Here is a 19,881-nt window from a genome sequence, read left to right on the forward strand (position 1 = left end):
AAACCTTCCCTCATCTTTCATTTTCTGGAATGATGCTCTATCTAGTATGCCATCCAGTAAGAGGTACCTATGGGTAGATTTTTCCTTTCTTTACAAAGGGAAAAAGTGAACCTCACACTATTTTTTTCAGGAGTAGCAGGATTCTGCTGTCCAGATTGCATCTGTCAGCTGGGCAGAAACCTGGCTGCTAGCCTCCTAAACAGCCTAATCACAGAAGATGGGATTGAGGGCCAGAAATATTCCTATGACCTGTGTGTTTTTTACTTGGCCTTCAAGGTGCCCCACCCTCTCCATGCTTTATGGGCATCAAACCTCAGGACACAGCTGCAGGGTTTGGATTACATTTGGGACCATGACATGTCCAGTCATGCTGCAGTCATGCTGCAGTCATGCTGCAGACCATGGGAGAATTTTTGTTGGATCCACTCTGTCATCCCTCTTGACTGACTGAAACCAGCCCTTTGACTAAGAAGCAGTTAGAGAAGACTCATCGAAGGCAAAGGAAGCAGGCAGACTGCTGCAAATCTTCTGGGTGAGACAGAGTCTGCAGAGCTTCCAGAATGGTCATCAGCAACCTTAACTTCCCCACTGTCAGTTCCTTCATAAGCCTGATAAGAGTGGCAGACAAATGTCTCTGCCATTATTTCCACATCTTCATTTGATGCTTCTCCTCTCACAATAAATCCTTGGTCCTCCAAGTCATCTATCCAGAAGCTCTTAGGATTCAAATGTAGGTCTTTCAAGGCTCTCCAGGTTCTGTGTACCCCTCATCCATCATCCTGACAAAGATGCCTGCTGCACACCTCAGCTGCTGCTGTGACATTGATAATGTAGGGCCCTAATTCAGAATCAACAAATTTTTGTGCTTCTGTGCAGTTGCTCTGTAAGTGGTAGACAAGAAATTTTAGCTGAGCTAAATAGAGCTAACCATTCTATTTTTTCCTTTTACATTCTGACAAATATGCAATATGTAAGCAGCCTGCATTAACGAATTCATTTAGAATAACTTAAATTTGACTAATTGAAAGGATTATTAGCAAGTTTTATGCAGAAAATATATAACGCAATTGAGGTGCAAAGGGCTTTAGCAACTTGCACCCCACAGAAAACACCACAGTCCATAGATCTACAAAGAAGCGCTGATGTATGATAGAAACGCAGATGATGACAGTGTGGCTGTGTGGCAAGACTGTGGGGGTCCAGAGCTGATGGAGACGCTCCAGGGGCTTGCCTTTGTCACTTGATCAAGTTGGAAGTTCACCCTCCTATTCACATTGACTCTGAGAGAAAACATAGCCAAATATTTACAAAAATTGGCTGAAGTAATTGAATTTGCTGAGGACAACTGAACACTTATTCTTAGCCATTCATTCTCATGCTGGCTGGGTTTTCTATACTATCTGCCAGGAGAAAAGCAACCCAAAACACCCATTTCACATAGTTTTAAGGACAAAGTCTTTTCTCATGACAAACTTTGATGTGTGGCTGTCTGAAAGCTCCAGGATATGACGGAGCCTCAGAAATCAGTCTTTGATTTTAATGTGGCTAGGTCTGATAGAACGTAATACAAAGCCTCTCCATCTAATCTCAACAGCACATCATTTAACTTGCCCACACACAGGCACAAATCGAGTTCTCACAACCTGACAAATTCCTAGGCACCCCTGGTATACTTAATCTGGTCTGACTGATGTGCTAATCAGGCTCTAGATGATTTCCTAGTGTTTTACCCAGCTGGAAAGGAATCTGACCAGCATCATAACTACTGAGGCACTGTCTTCCAAAAAGCCTAGTGTTAGCCATTGGCTTCCCTCCCTACCACCGATTGCCTGGGAGCCTCACAAAACCTTGTTGAGCCAGGAAGAACTGACCATGTTCCATGGTCATCCTGACAGGGGGCCAGCAAAGGCTGGTTAAGCAGTCAGCTCTGCTGGTACCGAGTACTGGGAACAGGTGCAGTCAGACAGTGTCTATTAATAGGATAAAATTAGGATCTTACACGTTGCATTTAAATCAGGCACAGGCTTACCTCTGAAGAAGTTAAATTCATATCTCACCAGATAACAATGCCTGCAGCTCCCAGGGCGCTCTCTCCAATAGTGTTAATAAGATCTTGCTACAGTGAAAAGAGTAAAGACATCACTGTCAGGCTAATTCAGCATTTCACAGCTGAAGACAGAAGGATTGAAAAGTATCTAAAGTAATCCAATGGTTTTAAGTAATCCAATGATTTATTATGTGGCTGTCCCAGGGACTACATTTTCTTTTCATTCTGGTCCCTATGAGCTGTATTTTATTACGGCTAAAGGTTTGCTGTCTAGACGATGAAGATCATTAAACAAAAGTTGCAAACCTAGGTACTGCCTGAGATGTTGGTAATGAGCAAGTGAACAAACACTGGGGAAAAAAAGCATTTTCGTTTACTTTGATGCAAAATCTAGTTATAATTGTTTGATTTCTCATAATTTACTAGAAGCAACAAAAATCTTTTCATTGAAGTGGGGTTTTTAATGTAACTCCCCAAAGCATTCTTTCAGTTCTGTTTTTGCTGATAAGGGGAAGGAGAGAGCCATTCTGCTACGTCAGTCAGCTGCTTTCCAGTCCCTCTCCAGTTTGAAATCTGTGATTCCAAAGGCATGCATTGTTCTTGCTGCTTTCCCTAAGACCTCACTTGGATTCTTATAAAAACCTTACAAAATGTGACTGTAAATAGGCACACACTATAGGAGGGAGAATGTCGGCATTGTGTGACCTTACATGAAAAGGAAAATGCAACATTTGGCAAACCTTAAGAATTTCAGTTTCAGTTTTTGTGCTCTTTCTACGTTTGTTTCAGAGAGATATCTTTCACTGTGCCTTTTCCTCACATGACAAGCTGTAAGGAAAGAGTATTTGGTGCTTGGGTGTTCACTCTTAATTTGAACAGTGATTAAGGATCAGCAACAAGTGAAGTACTAGGCCACAAATACTGAAGATGAAAGACCATCGATATGCAAGTAACTCCTTAGACACTGTAATCGATTTAAGGGAGATTGAGGGCCACAGCACATCAAGAATCAAAGTAGAAAAACTTCACAAGAATTAGTTACCTGAAGCGGAAAAGAGACAGAAACTGGGCATAAAATGGCAAGGGGGATGTGCACCAGCCTGCAGTAGTTATTGATGTCCGTCTATCCTCTTCTTGCAGAGCTAAGGAAGGGCAAGCTGGATAAAACCCACAAAGCAGGTGTCTGCACCTCCTTTAACACCTAAGAATAGGCATTTGCCTTCTAGATGGAAAGAAGCACAGCCCCTTACTGGGAAGTGTAGTGGGTGATGACAGTGCTAGGGGAGCAGTGGGACCTAATAGGAGAGGAAGCTAATGCTTCTTCCCAGACAAGGTGCCAGCTTCAGACTCTGTACCTGGACTGAAAGACTGAACATAGCCTTTAAAAAGTGAATACGGGTCACTTCCTAAACTCTGAAATGTGGAAATTGATACCTGGTAATACAGTCACTGTCTACAGGGAAGAATGAAGCCAGGTCTATGACAGATAGGTTATGCTGCTTTTTCACAGGAAATCTTCTGTCTCAATCCAGTTCCTGGGACGATGTCCAGAGTAACATAAAGAAGGACTAGGGTAAGGCACTTATCTTGAAAATACTTCTGTGTGTTCAGCTGATGTGAGCAGTACTCCTTGGTTCTGCTGCACCATTTACCTGCTATGAGGTAGATATGGGTCTAAATTCAATGTTTTCGAGATGGAGGCATGTAGAAAGACTGCTGGTTTCAATTTCTCATGCTGATGTAACACTGATCAAGTTGCTAACACCTCTGCCTCTGTTTCCCTTCTATAAAAGGGGCAGCTACGTGGGGCTAGTGATTGCATACCTGAGCAGAAGAAAGTACATCAGGGAGGATTACTGTATTAACTGTGTCCTATGTACTACGTCAAATTGCTGAAATCCTTTTAATCCATGCATATTCATGTTTGAGTATAGCATAGTGATGAATTAAAGAAAAAAAAAAAAGGTATTTGTGGCTGTATTTTTTTTTTCTTCAGAACATTGAGCTCTTTAAAGCATGTGGACAATTAACATAAACCAGCAGAGCTGGCCCAAGTAGGAGGTTTTCCATCCTGATGCACCATCTGCAAGAATGGCTAAAGCAGCCCACATTGTTCCAGCAAAGCCTACCATAGAGAGAAATAATAAAGGTTCAATCTCTATAACTTAGTCAAATATACACAAATGCAGGCAAAGCATAATCTTGGGATGTCATGGAAGAAATCCTTATGGATTCATTCAGCCTAAATGGAGAAAAGTGCAAAATGTTTTTGACAGTTTCCAAGGGGTTTCTTAATGCCAATGGAAGGATACAGGGCTGAACTGCTATCCTAGAAGCAGGAAAGTTCATTGTTCCTCAAAACTTCACTCTTTGGGCAGGAACTAGTATAGTTCTGATCATGGAAACTGTATTTATGACAGTCAGGGTATAAATAGTATCCCCACAGGCCCTTTGGTATGCTTTTCATTCCTAATGCAATTGTTCCCTTCATAAAAACCTTTTGCACTTTCTTCAAAGGAAACTCTGGCTAAATGTTCAACATCATTTGCTGAAATATTCCCTTCCATTTCAGTAAAGAGTTTCCTGGACTTTCTTCTGTAGATATCTTTCGCATCCCAGTTGCAGGCCCACTGAGGTCTCCTGTGCTCCCAGTCTATGACAGCTAATCCACTGAAGTCCTTAGCTGGGATGTAATAGTTAATGTCACGGCTGTTTTTTTCCAGATGAGTTTGCAAACTGAAGCTCTAGAGTAGGCCTGGAAGACCTCAGGAAGCATAGATCTGTTGATCATTCCAGGCGGCTGTGAAAGGATTCTTCTCCTGGAGGACTGGTGGTTGGACTGGTTTCCTAGCAAGGGCAGTCCAGTAAGTGCTCCGTGCAGCCATACCAGGGGCTGAAAGGTGAACAATGCATAAGTGTCCCGTTTTCAGGCAGTACTTTCATAACTTGAGACATTAGGTGCATCTCCCAGTTTGTCAGTAAAACATAACAGAAGAAGCATTAGTACTTATTCCATATATAGCTTTATGAATTGGTATCAGCTGCTTCTAAGATCTCTACCATGCTAACACTGAAGAAACAGTGAGCACAATCTAACCCAAAGAAAGGGGGAGGATTCCCAGCTGAAGTAAATCAGTGTAAGTCTGTGGCAGTCAGCATGGCCACAGTTGCTTGTCTGATCAATCCAGGTCTTACTGAAATCAGCAAGGGTGTTGCCATCAGTTCAGTGGGTCCCAGGGTGTCTTAGTGGCTGTTGTAGTTGGAAAGGTTGAGGAAGAAATGGTTGCGTTGTTTTTGAAGCTTTCTCGGTGATAACAAAGGTAACTATAAAAGCAAACCTTGGCTTTTATCACCATCTTCACAGCTTCATGAACATTCCTGACCTGCCTAGTACAGTGCCAGCCAGAGATACTCCAAATAGCTCTGAACAAGCACACATATTTGACTGTCATTGTGCAGTACCATAAAGGGATAGAAGTTCAAACCCCTGACAGCAATAAAGCTGATCCATGAAAGCTCACTCTGAGCTATTTATTAGCCTGACTGCACTATTGCTTGGAGCTAGCGCCTTCCAGACCAGCTCCGATAGCGCTGCACAGCACTGCATTGTGCAACGTGGACTTTGATGCTAAGGCCTGTGGCCACTGCTAGGAGCAGAATAATTAGTCACAAGGTCTCTGCCAACTATGTGTCTGTTAAGCAGAAAGAAACCAGATATACAGCAAAATATACAGACTTATACTATATGTAAGAGAGAGACTTATCCATCCTCCAACTCCAGGCTCCCTCCTGCATTCCAAACCCTGAGAAAATCCCACACAGCTGTACACTCAACCATCAGAGGTGATTGTAGATTTGTATTTGAGTCCTACTTCTTCTTCTTCCTCAGTCCTTGCTTACCTATTTATCTTTCCTGGGATTGTGACCTGCTGGAGGTGAGGATCATGGGTGTCATACAGGCAGCCAGACGGTTACATACACTAATGGGAATAGCCCATCTATGTTATCCTTCCTTTCTCTCAAAACAGAAAAAAAATCAGGAATATCTACGCATCTGAGGTACCTTTATGGACCTCCCCACTCCTTCATTTCTTTGCTATTTTAGGGTAGGACTACCATGACCTAATTTCAGGTACCAGCAGCAAAAACATCAACGTCCAAGGTAGCCAACCTTGTTGATGCTTTTGGGATACAGTCATGTGACAGTCTGAGACATCAGAGTGCTCTGAAATGTCCAAGATGTGCCTGTTGCTCATACTGACCAGGCAGGCAGTCTGCAGGACCGAGGCAGTACCGTGTAGACACTGTACAACTCAATATTTCATTAAAGAAATCTTAGCTCATGAGACACACAATACTTTGCATTTAGAATCATAGAATAGAATCATAGAATGGTTAGGGTTGGAAGGGACCTTTAAAAGTCATCTAGTCCAACCCCCCTACAAGGAGCAGGGACATCCCCGACTAGATCAGGTTGCTCAGAGCCTCATCCAGCCTGGCCTTGAACGTTTCCAGGGATGGGGCCTCCACCACCTTTCTGGGCAACCTGTTCCAGTGTTCTATAACTCGCATCGTAAAAAATTTTTTCCTAATATCCAATCTAAATCTACCCCCCTCTATTTTAAAACCATTACCTCTCGTCCTATCGCAACAGGCCCTACTAAACAGCCTTTCCCCATCTTTCTTGTAGGCCCCCTTGAGGTACTGGAAGACTGCTATCAGGTCTCCTCTGAGCCTCCTCTTCTCCAGGCTGAACAGCCCCAACTCTCTCAGCCTGTCCTCATAAGAGAGGTGCTCCAGCCCTTTTATCATCTTCGTGGCCCTCCTCTGGACCTTCTCCAACTGGTCCATGTTCTTCTTGTGCTGGGGGCTCCAGAACTGGACACAGTACTCCAGGTGGGGTCTTCCCAGGGCAGAGTAGAGGGGGAGAATCACCTCCCTCGACCTGCTGGCCACGCTTCTCTTGATGCAGCCCAGGATGTGGTTGGTCTTCTGGGCTGCAAGGGCACATTGCCTGCTCATGTTAAGCTTCTCATCCACCAGCACTCCCAAGTCCTTCTCCTCAGGGCTGCTCTCAATCCATTCCCCGCCCAGCCTGTATTTGTGCCTGGGATTGCCATGACCCAGGTGCAGGACCTTGCACTTGGCCTGGTTGAACTTCATGAGGTTGGCACGGGCCCACCTCTCCAGCCTGTCAAGGTCCCTCTGGATGGCATCCCTCCCTTCCAGCGTGTCTACGGCACCACACAACTTGGTGTCGTCGGCGAACTTGCTGAGGGTGCACTCTATCCCACTGTCCATGTCGCCGACAAAGATGTTGAACAGGGCCGGGCCCAGCACGGACCCCTGAGGGACGCCACTCGTGACCGGTCTCCACATGGACATCGAGCCGTTGACCACCACTCTCTGAGTGCGGCCATCCAGCCAACTCCTTATCCACCGAGTGGTCCGTCCATCAAACCCATGTCTCTCTAGTTTAGAGAGAAGGATGTCATGCGGGACAGTGTCAAAAGCTTTGCACAAGTCCAGGTAGATGAAGTCAGTTGCTCGTCCCTTGTCCACCGATACCGTCACCCCGTCATAGAAGGCCACCAAATTGGTCAGGCACTATCTGCCCTTGGTGAAGCCATGTTGGCTGTCACCAACCACCTCCTTGCTCTCCATGTGCCTTAGCATGGTTTCCAGGAGAATCTGCTCCATGACCTTGCCAGGCACAGAGGTGAGGCTGACCGGCCTCTAGTTACCTGGGTCTTCCTTATTCCCCTTTTTAAAAATGGGGGTTATGTTCCCTCTCTTCCAGTCATCGGGGACCTCACCAGACCGCCACGACTTCTCAAATATGATGGCCAGTGGCTTGGCAACTTCATCCGCCAGTTCCCTCAGGACCCGCGGATGGATCTCATCAGGTCCCATGGACTTGTGCACCTTCAGGTTCCTCAGATGATCCCGAACCTGCTCTTTGAGTACAATGGGCAGTTCTTCATTCTCGCAGTCCCTGCTTGCACCTTCTACAGCTTGGGTGGTGGGACAGGAACTCTTGTCGGTGAAGACTGAGGCAAAAAAGTCATTGAGAACCTCAGCCTTCTCCATGTCCTGGGTAACCAGGACACCAGTTCCCTTCTGGAGGGGGCCTACATTTACCCTGGACTTTCTTTTGTCCCCTACGTACCTATAAAAGCTCTCCTTGTTGCATTTTATATCCCTGGCCAGATTCAGTTCTGCCAGGGCTTTGGCCTTCCTTACCTTATCCCTGGCCACTCGCGCAGCCTCTTTGTAGTCCTCCCAGGCTACCTGTCCCCACTTCCACCCTCTATAGGCTGCCTTTTTCACTTTCAGTTGGTCCAGGAGCTCCTTGCTCATCCATGCCGGCCTCCTGGCCTTTTTGCCCGACTTGTTTTTCATCGGGATGCACCTCTGCTGAGCTTGGAGGAGGTGCTCCTTGAATATAGACCAACTTTTCTGGGCCCCTCTTCCCTCCAGGGCCGCCTCCCATGGCACTTGGCCCATCAGGTCCCTGAAGAGGCCGAAGCCCGCCTTCCTGAAGTCTAGGGCAGAGAGCTTGCCATGTATTTTCCTTGCTGCCCCGTGGATCTTCAACTCCACCATGTCATGGTCGCTGCAGCCAAGGCTGTCCTTTAGTTTCACATCCCCCACCAGCCCCTCCCTGTTGATGAGCACAAGGTCGAGCATGGCACCCCTCCTTGTCGGCTCCTCTATCGCCTGCAGGAGGAAGTCATCATCCACGCATTCCAGGAACCTCCTGGACTGCCTGTGCCCTGCCATGTTGTCTCTCCAACAGATGTCAGGGTGGTTGAAGTCTCCCATGAGAACCAGGGCCTGTGACCGTGAGGCTGCTCCTATCTGCCTATAGAGCACTTCATCTGCTCTGTCCTCCTGGCCAGGCGGCCTGTAACAGACCCCCACCGTAACGTCCCCTGTCCGTCCCCATCCTCTAATCTTGACCCATAAGCTCTCCGTCAGCTCCTCCTCCATCCCCAGGCGGAGCTCCACACACTCCAGCCGGTTACTGATGTAGAGAGCGACACCCCCTCCTCGTCTCCCCTTCCTGTCTTTTCTAAAAAGCCTATACCCTTCCATGTTGACGCTCCAGTCGTATGTGTCATTCCACCACGTCTCCGTGATGCCAATGAGGTCGTAGCCCTGCTCGTGTGCAAGCATCTCCAGCTCTTCCTCTTTATTCCCCATGCATTTAGTAAAGACGAGGCCCAGGTTTTCAAAACCACTGCCCACATAGTGGGCACAAGTGCCATATCGGCATTTATGGGCATTTTAGGAAATGGTGTTAATGAAAATTAACCTGATTTGCTGAGTATCTCTCAGAAAGTATATGCCATACCAAGAAACCAAACTCAGCAAAGCCACTCAGAACTTGTCAGCATTAGAGGCCAAACTGAATTTTCTTGGTAGAAGGCTGTAGCTGGAAGATGGTGGGCTTGCTCTTGTGAGGAGACAACCAATGAAAGGACCAGATTTAGAGTCAGGCTTGCTGCCACATTGCGCTAGAGGAATGGAAAGAATGGACAAGACACTCCTGCCAGCCCAGCAGCTCTGCCCCTTACACCAGCCCCTGCCTGGGATCAGCATGTGCTTCTGGCTTCCAGGAGGGCTGCAAGGGAGGCTGCAGAAGTGGTGCTCAGAAATTTTCTCTGCTTTGTCGAAAACTAACTGGGAAACGCAGGGACCTTACTGTGTTGGAGCATCGTCACTGAGAACTGCTCTGACAGTTGACACAGAATCAGAGCTGTAAGAAAATGCTGCCAGAGGGCAGCAAATCCCTACAATTATTTTTTTCTTTTTGTATTGCAGCATGTGATTCGAAATTGCAGCATGTTGAGTTCCCCCCATGAGAGCTGAACCACCATCCTGTCCCTCTGCTCCCACGCCTGTCAGAGCCTGCCTCAGGGAGGTGTCACTGGCTGGGCTGGGCACATCCCTTAGGTGATTTACCTCAGGTTTCCGGGAGCACTTCCCACACAGGACCTATGTCACTTGTCACAAGCCTGCCAGTGGCATGCACCGGTGGCCCCTCGTGCCCTGGGGCACCTCGTGGCATCACACCCCAGGGCAAGCAGGGCCAGCACTGCACAGGCTGGACCAAACCCCATGGGGCTCGCCGAGGGCTGCTCTCGCTAGGATCTGCTCACTGATGGGAAGTGCCCTCCTTGGGCAGGGCTGGGGTGCACTTAGCCCTACCCTTTACTGCATGCTGGATGTACTCCTTTGCTGTCCCAAGGCCCTCTGAGCTGACACATGGGAAAGGCAGTATCAGCAAGCTGATAATAACAACAACAACAATAACAATATCACTTCAGGTTATTGAAGGCTGCAGGGAAGTGGTAGACCACCCTGCTCCCTGGTTAAAACTTGTCGTGGAGGATTTAACAGAGAAAGATATTTGTACTTGTTAAGAAGGAAACAGTTACCATTTTGTATTCCATGTGAGGGCAAATCACTGAGGTTTACTGCCTTCTGATTTTATTCCATTTGATGCATTTAGGCATCACACAAGCACACACTTGCTTCAGCTGGGAACAGGCTCTGGAGTCACTTGTTTGCAGCATGTGGAAAGGATGTCCCATGCTCAAGCTCTGCTCAATATTTTTCCCTTTCCTCATGCTTTTCAAATTTGCTTCCAGTTGTGCAGGATTGCACTACGCTAAAAAATTCTCCTCTTTTTGCTAGGTGTGTCTTTCATTTGTATCTGTCATTGTTGGGAAAAAAAAAAACCAGAATTAACGTATCCAGTTATACTCCTTCTGCTAATTATATTGTTCTCTGTAAACCAAGGGAACATGGAGGCAGCCCACCTCAGTGTCCAGCTGACAGTGAAAATGCAGAGTGGGCAGCAATTCCCAACAGAGAGAAAGTAGAAATTGTGTGTTTATTAGAAAGCAAACAGCTCTAGCTAAGAGTAAATAAAATCAGCTTAAAACAGCCAATTCTGAATTTAAGAGACAGAGAGAGAGGTGCTCGAACCAGATCACAGGATACTGATGAAAAAAATAGCTGGCTAAATGATAAGAAAATGATTAAGCATTCATCAAATGATATAACCCTGTATCCTTCTCCTCCAATTAATCTAGAGCTGAGGAACGCACTTTCAAGCTTTGGCATTTATATTGTAACAAAAATCCTACTTCAGTGACATTACACTATTCATACCAAGAAAAATTACAAATGATGAATAAAGATGATGATCTTTTTCTCCTTTTTGGTTAACGTTGTTACGACAATTTGTCATTGACACAGCACAACCTTGATGGGCTTAAACCAGGCTGCCTCAACAGGCAAGCCAATCGACAAATAGCAAAGACATGCATGATTTTGGAAAGAAGAATTTTCACACTCACAGAGATCCAATAGCATCCCTGCATTTTTACAGAATAGTCCTTTTGTTGACTTTTTATCAGCAAAGCTAAAGCTGATACACTCAGAAGTCTTGATGGGCTGGAAGAAGTTTTGTCCAGCTGTAGTCATGCTGTCAGCAGTGAATCTTGCTCTCTGCGCCAGATCTGGATTCAGAGGCAACATGCTCGGTGGGTGGTGACAGAGGAGACGGCCCCGAGAGCCACAGAGCTTGCAGCAGCCTGAGGGAGGACAGAATGGGAGGATGCACTGCTGCCGCCCTCTACCTTCCCTCATAGGGATGGGGGCTTGTTAGATCAGGGCATCCTTTAGCGATTTGCCTCGATGAGATTCCGCAGAGTATCTCTGTTATGTTAGTATCTCTGTTATGTTAGTTCAATATGCAGCATAGTGAATAATAAAAATGGAGCAGGACCTCACCTCACAATTATCTGACTGACCCAGTGACTTGATGGCTTCTTAAAGCCGAGATTCAAACCCCTTTAGTGCTGTGCTTCACTGATCCTGGTGAAGGGGCTAGGAATCTTGACCAACAGGAACTGTCAAGGCATGTTTCAGATTTAGGACAGGGCACTGTCAAAATTCTACAAATCAAAGTCTGAATCTGGTGCAGCAGAGCTATTTCCTGTAGAACCTGTAAGGAATAAGATGAATAATGCATCAAAGGCTGTAATTCAGCATTTTAACACACTTATGGCACATTGGAAGGCAGGTACTGATAGCAATTTTGTAGTAAAATTTAATTTATTATGATGAAAAATTGAGACTGTTGGACAGAGGAGAGTAGAGTTTAGAAGATGAGCTACAAGTCTGGGTGGGGTTCATCAGTACAGTCATCTGGCCTCTATCATCTGAGCTGCTTTTGCCACTCTAATGGACTTTTCTTATTACATACGTGAGGACACTTGCATTCTGGTGGCCTACTAGATAGCTGGGCTTCTCAATATGGAAAATGAAGAAAATTGATCAAGTGTCCTTATGCTATTTCCTTCTCTTCCATTTCATGCTGCATAGATGTCTCTTATCTGTAGACGATTACACCTGACAGTGGTCCATCCTGGGAGATTAGACTCATGCTTAGTCCTAGCAAAAAGGTGGGTGGTTTGGTGGATTGATTTAATGGCCCTCAGAAACATCCATAAAATCAGTCTTCATGCTTAGCTCGTGCTTCCCTGATGCTCCTGATGCCAGTGACTGGGTCATTTTCTGGCTTACACTGAAATAATCACAAAGCTTCTTTATGTCCAGCCTGACAAGGTTCTCAGTGCTCCATACCACAATTTTCCTCCTGTTTTATGCCCAAAGATTTCCCAGTACCTCACTTTTCCTAGTCTTTGCACTAAGAGCTGTATTTTGAATGCTTATACTATAGAACCAGCGTAATGGCCTGAATCCTGGAACAGCCTGAGTGGTCTGCATTGCTACCACATCGTCTTCATGCAATAGCATATTAGAAGATTATATGGATTACACCGTGCGCAAAGCAAGAAGATTCACATTCTTTAAGGGTACATCAGCCTCAAGATCATAGAATCATAGAATGGTTTGGGTTGGAAGGGACCTTTAAAGGTCATCTAGTCCAACTCCCATGCAAGGACCAGGGACATTTTCACCTAGATCAGGTTGCTGAAGATGTGAAGCCTGTGTTCAGGAGTGGGCTTAAACAGATTCCCAGGATGCCCAGGTTTTGTGCCACACTGCTCATTTACCTGTAGTTCAAAATACCCACACTGTGAAGAACCACATTTGGGAGATGCTCTTAGAGGACCATAATACAGCATAGCCAGCCACCTGACTTCAGCTCACCTTAGAAAAAAGTTGGACCCCATTTTAAGACATCAGAACTGCTTGGGCTCTCCCTCTCCAGAGAGCTCCTGAGCACATGGTGCATTCATGTAGCATGGATAGAGGGCTTTTTTGGACCAGAAATGGGCTTCATGGCATGTCACTACCACCCTTTTCTTCCTCAATTTCTGAGGCTGAGAGAAAAGACCAAACACCAACAGATGGGTGCTGACTTACTCTTATTCCTCATAGCACTTTAAATTGCATTGAACTGATTATTTTAAGAAGTGGCTTTCCTCTCTGTCCAATTTCCTCATTCAATTGTATGGTAAATCCTAACTGAAAGCTAAATAAGTGATGCTTGGTCTTCTGAACATATTCTTCTCAGAGAAATCAAACAAAAGGTTAGCCCTGCGCGATAGAAAGGAGTTGACTCTCCTCCCACTAACTTTTCTGGGAGTCCAGCAGAGTTGCTTTGAATTTGCACGAAGGTCAGATCATGCCCCCAGACTGTGCAGAACAAACACCCACACGCTCACCGGAGCGATTACAGCTTGCACCCAGCACCAGCAGATTCGGGTGACATTCCTTTCTTCCTACTCCTACAGAATAGCTGTAACACAAGAAAAAAAAAGCATTTAATTTCCCCTCCCAACCAGTTGAGTATGACATTAGAACTAAATGTTATTGTTGGAGGAAATACAACAATTCAGTATTGTCAGTCTAAGGGATTATTGCAATTATTTTAAGCCAGGAGTCATGTAAACGTTGGCAAGCCTCATGTGTGGATGGGGGCTTTGAACAAACCTAATGAGCCTTGCTCAGTGGCCAGGCCCCAGCGTAGCCTCTCCATCTAGCTCTCGTCAGCCGTCATGGGACCTGCTGCTTTGCTGGGAGCACGGAGGGGATAATTCTGAGGAACCGCTGCTGTCTGTCCTTGCAGCAGCTGGTGGGTGCTGGGGACTAATGGGCTAATGGCAGCCTAAAAGGAAAAATCCAACGGTGAACAAAGCAAACATGAATATTTCATGCGTGCTTTTCAGCTACTGCAAATCGATAAAGATGTACCATCTTACACCTGATGAGGTTGTGCACCTTTAAGAGCAATCATAATGAAATTAAAACAGGAGATCGCATCCTGGAAAATCACAAATCAAGTGCTTTTTGTCAAAAGTGAGGCAACTCTACTACTCAAATTAGCATCTTCACTGCAATCAAGTCTGTTTATTATTGAGTTTAAATCCAAGCATACACAGAGCTGAGTATCGCTCCTGAGGTATGAATGCAACAACGGTGCTTACACATCACTACTTCTAAATCAAGGTGCATCAGTACCTGAATTCCTACAGAGGCCGAGGGAGAGCTTGTCTTATTCCTTCCTGCTTCTAGGTTTAGAAAAAAATATTATTTGTCCATATTCCACAAAATAAAGTTTGATGCCAAGACTTAAGAAAAGAGTACTTGTCTATGGAGCAGACCAAAATTTCCAAAGGACTTCAGTTCATGCTTGTGTTAATTAACCCCATGCGATCAGCATCACTTACCACTGTAGGTACTCAAGGACTTGTCGGGATCTTTGTGCATGGCTCAGTTTCACCAACCTTGACGAAGAGCCTTTGATAGAGCAGTGGAGTGGCACACACTGGCCCTGCCTCCATCCTGTCCTCCCCAAGACCAGCTTGCATCTCACCTGGGGGCAGTGTTCCCCATCCCCAGGGCCCAATGTAGCGCAATGAGGGTGAGGAGGGGCAGAGAAAGATCAGCATCACCACCAGAGCCTCTGCTCTCCCATGTCCTGTATCAAACAGCCCCCGCCAGCGCCTTGGGTCCTCCCCACACCTGCAGAGCCAAGGCAGTCCGGCACAAGGGAGGAGATGCCTAATGTAAGCCCGTTTTAACATCCCCATTGGGAGCCCTGTGTAGGAATGGAGACCCAGATTCCTTGGGCATTAAAATGTTTGTGCTGAAGGTTTTTTTCCACTCTTTATGGGGAGAGGCATGAGCAGCTGTACACGAGGGGCAGGGGTAACAACACAAGGTGAGCGCAAGTGCCAGCTTAAGAAAATGCAGCTGCATTGCTCTGCCCTGGAAATCCAGCATCTGAAGGAGCAATGTAAAAAAAATGCTTTTAATAATCTGATGTCTAATTGACTGAGAAGGTTATTACTAGCACGGAAACAAATATTGTTTTTCCAAAAGCTGCTCTCAAATGTCAGACTGCTTGACTGAGGAGAAAAAGCAGGGCTGATACTCTGGGCTGCTTTGCTTCTCGCAGATTTTGGAGAGCACCTTAAACAAAATCCAGGAGAGTTCTACCATAATGGAAAAATGAGAAAGGAGCTCTGACTCTTTCTGAGAAAATAGGCTGCCAGCATGTTATAATATCATCCTGGTCAAAAAATAAATAAAATGTCTGAAGAGGCCACATTTATTGTGGAAATAGGGGCAGCTGCATGAGTGAAGTTTAAAATGCTGTCCTTTGAAATTATAGAAGGCTGCTTATTTTTAGCTCGTTAGATGCTGTTAGTTTCCTGTGTAAACGCAGTTACATAACAGATATAATCCGCGCGGCAGCGGGGGCCGTACGTGCCAAGCTATGAGGTTTCGCAACTGCCGCCGAGCCTGCTCCCACCAGGCAGCAAACAAAGCCTCACGCCCCTCCGCACTGTTCTGCTGCTTCTGCATCAAACTGACAGGCATGTGTGCTGCAATGTACACATGTGTACGCTCATTCACACACACATGTACATGTAGATAAGTACCTACACACATATCCCCTTGTTTTCTTATTACAGCCTAAACAAGGTATTCGTTGAATCAGAAAAATGCGTTATCTGATTAGTTGAATCAGAAAAATACTACCTTGGAATTACTCCGGTGACATTAAGCAAGGGTTAAACTGGTGTAACTACTAGAAGTTAAATCTCAACCACACACTTACTGTGGGAAGCTACCGAAAGAGTTCCCCCCTCTTTTCTCGTGTGACCTCTAACTGCTCCTTACTGCTGCGTGCTGTGACATGTGGGAAGCACACTGTGCCATTGCTAAGATCAACTCAGGGGCTTCAGTCTCAATAAGCAGTATGTGACAGCATTGGTTTTCCTTGATATTTTTGAAGGATTGGACATTTGTCTCTGAGAAGCCATATTGTTCCCAGACAGTATTGTTCTTCAAAGTGTACAGAACTATCGTTTCCAACTTATTTTTAGAGTAACCTGTGTTTGCAAATACTCCCACTCTCCGAGTCCGGCCCAGATTGACAGGAAATTTCTTTTCCTGAAACGTAAACAAAAAAGAAGTGGCTGCCACAGCATCTTAACTGTATCAAAATTTCTTTGGCAAAAAAAACTTTTGTGTGTCATCTTATTATGCATTATATGCAATTTTAATTCACTATATCTACAACAAATGCTTTCAGTGCAAAACTGAGGTAATTTTTAATTTAAGCAACAATTTTTTATCTTAGCAAGGAATTTTAACAGAATAAAAGCACACAGGCATACTTGTGCACAGTGTTACAAATCCAAACTGGTCTGAGATTTCATTCTGTTGGTTTTGTCTGTGAGGCCTGTTTGCACTTTTTTTAATAACAATATCATTCCCATTTTTACAAAGCCACTGACCCTAGCAGAGAACATTGCATTTGGAAAAAGCTGGTGGAACACAAAAATGCCAGTATGATTACATTCAGCCAGGACAGGCTTTTTTTTCACCTTAAAGACTCAGTGGCAAAAGGCAAAACGGGACTTCAGAAAGCATGTTAAATATCCATATTACTGAGTTGGGCCACTCCAGATAAGCTTTACTTACCCCAGCTTTGGCATCTGGCGAGGCACCAAGGTCTGGGCTGTCGTTGCAAGGAGCCCTCAGGTTTGGGGGAGGCCAGCAGGTGCCCTGGCAGGGCAGTACCCCCACCGTTGGGCAGATGGGCTGCCCGCTGTCCCCAGCGGAGGCAGGGAGGAGGGCAGAGGCTGCCTGGTGCCGCGTCTCCCCTGCCACACGCACCTTGGGGAATGGGTTGGGTGAGCCACAACCGACACTGCCAACTCCATACCAAGGCTGTTTAATCACAATGTATTGTCTTGAGTGGCAGTATTCAACTTATGGCTTTGCCACCACTTCCCTATGGGCTTTGCCCACTTCCTTAGCCCTGGCTCAGCCGTGTGAGCAGCATGATGTGAGTCAGATAGAGGAATTAATCTGACTTTAGGAAAAAAACCATCAGAGGGAGACACCTTTTATTTAACAAGGGATCTTCTGACCTGGATGGTTTCCCAATCCAGCTCAGCACAAGGGCACCCGAACAGCTGTGCCAGCAGAAGCAGGGGACAGCATACCATGATAGAGGGATGGGAGTGGGAAGAAGATGCCAGTGGCACCTAAAGCTGGTCAAACTGGAACCTGCAGCCCCACACATCTACCTGTTGGACTGAAGTGGAACAAAATGAGTCCATCTTTGTATGCATTTATGAATTGCTCAGAACATAAAACATTTTATTAAGTGCAACACATAGCAGTTGGAAGAAGGAAAAAGGAAATTAGTACATTTCCCCAAATTTCAAAGTTATAGAATGCTAAATCAGCAAATCTGATAAAAGCTGGAAGCTTGCCTGTTGTGCTTCTGTTGGTATTGTTTATCCTCTGACAAGAAGCAGAGGATTAGAGGATGCTATATCTTAGCATTTGGGAAGACTACATATGGGATCTGAGTCCATTATCATCTTGAAGCAGAGGTAGTTCAGATAAAATACAGCAAATCCTTCTTCCTATTATCTTCAGAAACCAATGCCCACTTCCCAGGAATATATAACTATTCTATTCTATTCTATTCTATTCTATTCTATTCTATTCTATTCTATTCTTATATGTATTATATTATAACTATGCTTTAAGAGCTGGTTCTAGCTAAGGACGTAATTGTAAAGGTCATAGCACAGTTTGCTGCTTCAAACTCTCCCTCCTCAAATTAATTCTGCAACAGATGGAAATTGGTCCACGTATCTCCAGACTGGACCATACTACCTTCCTGGGAGGATCAATGAAGTAGCAAAAAAGAAAAAAAAAATTAAAAAAAAAAAAGTATTTTCCCTACCTGTCATGTAGGGGGGATTTGCAAGAAAGCCTGTTCACTTGGATTTGATTTCAGTATTCAGACCTGGATTAAGTGAATCAATTAGTTCATCGCTTATTTTGAAGACTAGTATTAATTTAATGGTAACAGAAGCTAGAAAAAGCTCATTACCAAGGTTTTGACTATATGTCACATTTCTCCACAGAGAAGAGAAAAAGAAAAAAAAGACACTAGCATGTCTGTAAACCCTCCACTGGGGTGCTGAGTCCCCAGTGAGTGCAAAGGACCCACAAAAGGAAGGAAGGAAGCAGAGAAGCCTTTGGGCTCCTTTGCGTCTGTGGCAGCTGGGCCTGCAGGGTGGTGCATGCTCTGTGGTCCTGCCGAGCACCAGGCTCCAGCCAGCCTTGTGTGATCGCATCCTGGCCACATCCTGACTCTATCCTGATAGCTGACCTAGGGCATAGTCACCTGTGGGGCTAAGGGAATCAAATGCAACCTGACTTCGGTACTGGCTGGCATAGTTAGTGGTCCCACATGGGAGCATGCAAGAGGTAGGAGCCCTTACGGGCATCTGTGCAACCTCTGCCTGCCCTCAGCCAGCAGCACAGCTGCCTCCAACGCCACCACTGGCAGCTCCAGTTGTAAAGAACTTCCACGGACATTATCCAATGGTAAAATTTATTTTCTTTACAAAAGAAATGGCTCTAACTAGCTGAAATAAATTAAAAATATAAAATTACATTTGCTTAGATACTTGGTTCCTTCAATAATTATTAAAAAGCCCAGACCAAATTCTGATTTTGGACTTCTACCTAAGACAACCTGCTGATGAGGATGCAGAACTGGGTTTGCAGTTCTTCACTGAAATATATAAGCCAAATTGAAAAACCTTTGTTTCCAGGCAGATGTACTACCACAGACACTTGTATACTCTTCTGTGTGAAGTCATAACCTAGACTAAAGAAGAGCTGTTGGGCAAATTCACACCTGACGTAAACTGACAGAACCCTATGGACTTTAACAGGGCTCTGCCAGTGTACACTAATAGAGAATATACATCACAGACTGAATCAGAAATATTGCCACTTGACCCACAGCATTTGCATAGTTTGTATAAACTTCCCACAAAGTACTAGAACTTTAGCTGATGAAGACCTTATGTCAGTTTAATTGAATTTATGCTGTTGAAATAAATTGTGTATATAAGTCACAACGCAGTTTATTCTTACAAGCCTGCAGAAATAATGGAAACCCTTTACAAAGTGACACATAACATTTAAAAAATGCATTTCACTGACATAGTGCATGAGGATTACAGCATTTTCACATCACCTCTGGTTTCAGAACACAGGACAGCATTGCATGAAGCGCGAGAATCCAGTTTAAATACAGACCTACACTGGTGACAGGTATTTAGCAAAACTGGACTAGTGGTTTCTATGCTCTCAATACACTAAAGTATGTGTAAGTTCCCTTGAAGTTTAACAAACAACTGAGTAAGGGAGCTAAAGCAGAATATGTGTAATCAATAAAACATATTTGAAAATGTAAACACTCTAGCTTCAGTCTGAAGACATAATTCTCAACAATT

The 19,881-nt window shown here is 45.0% G+C and overlaps 1 protein-coding gene across 1 annotated transcript; it reads right to left on the bottom strand.

Moving 5' to 3' along the window:
* Nucleotides 1-476: 476 nt before the first annotated feature.
* Nucleotides 477-5,403, bottom strand: HYAL4 (hyaluronidase 4). Its single transcript, XM_086739913.1, is given in 7 exon segments — nucleotides 477-881; nucleotides 2,030-2,116; nucleotides 4,177-4,200; nucleotides 4,202-4,315; nucleotides 4,317-4,547; nucleotides 4,549-4,791; nucleotides 5,386-5,403. Coding segments are annotated over 7 exon segments (1,122 nt in total).
* Between the last annotated feature and the right edge of the window lie 14,478 nt (nucleotides 5,404-19,881).

The sequence above is a fragment of the Chlamydotis macqueenii genome, chromosome 1 (assembly GCF_036417535.1).
Source record: "Chlamydotis macqueenii isolate bChlMac1 chromosome 1, bChlMac1.mat, whole genome shotgun sequence".
Classification (NCBI taxonomy): Eukaryota; Metazoa; Chordata; class Aves; order Otidiformes; family Otididae; genus Chlamydotis; species Chlamydotis macqueenii.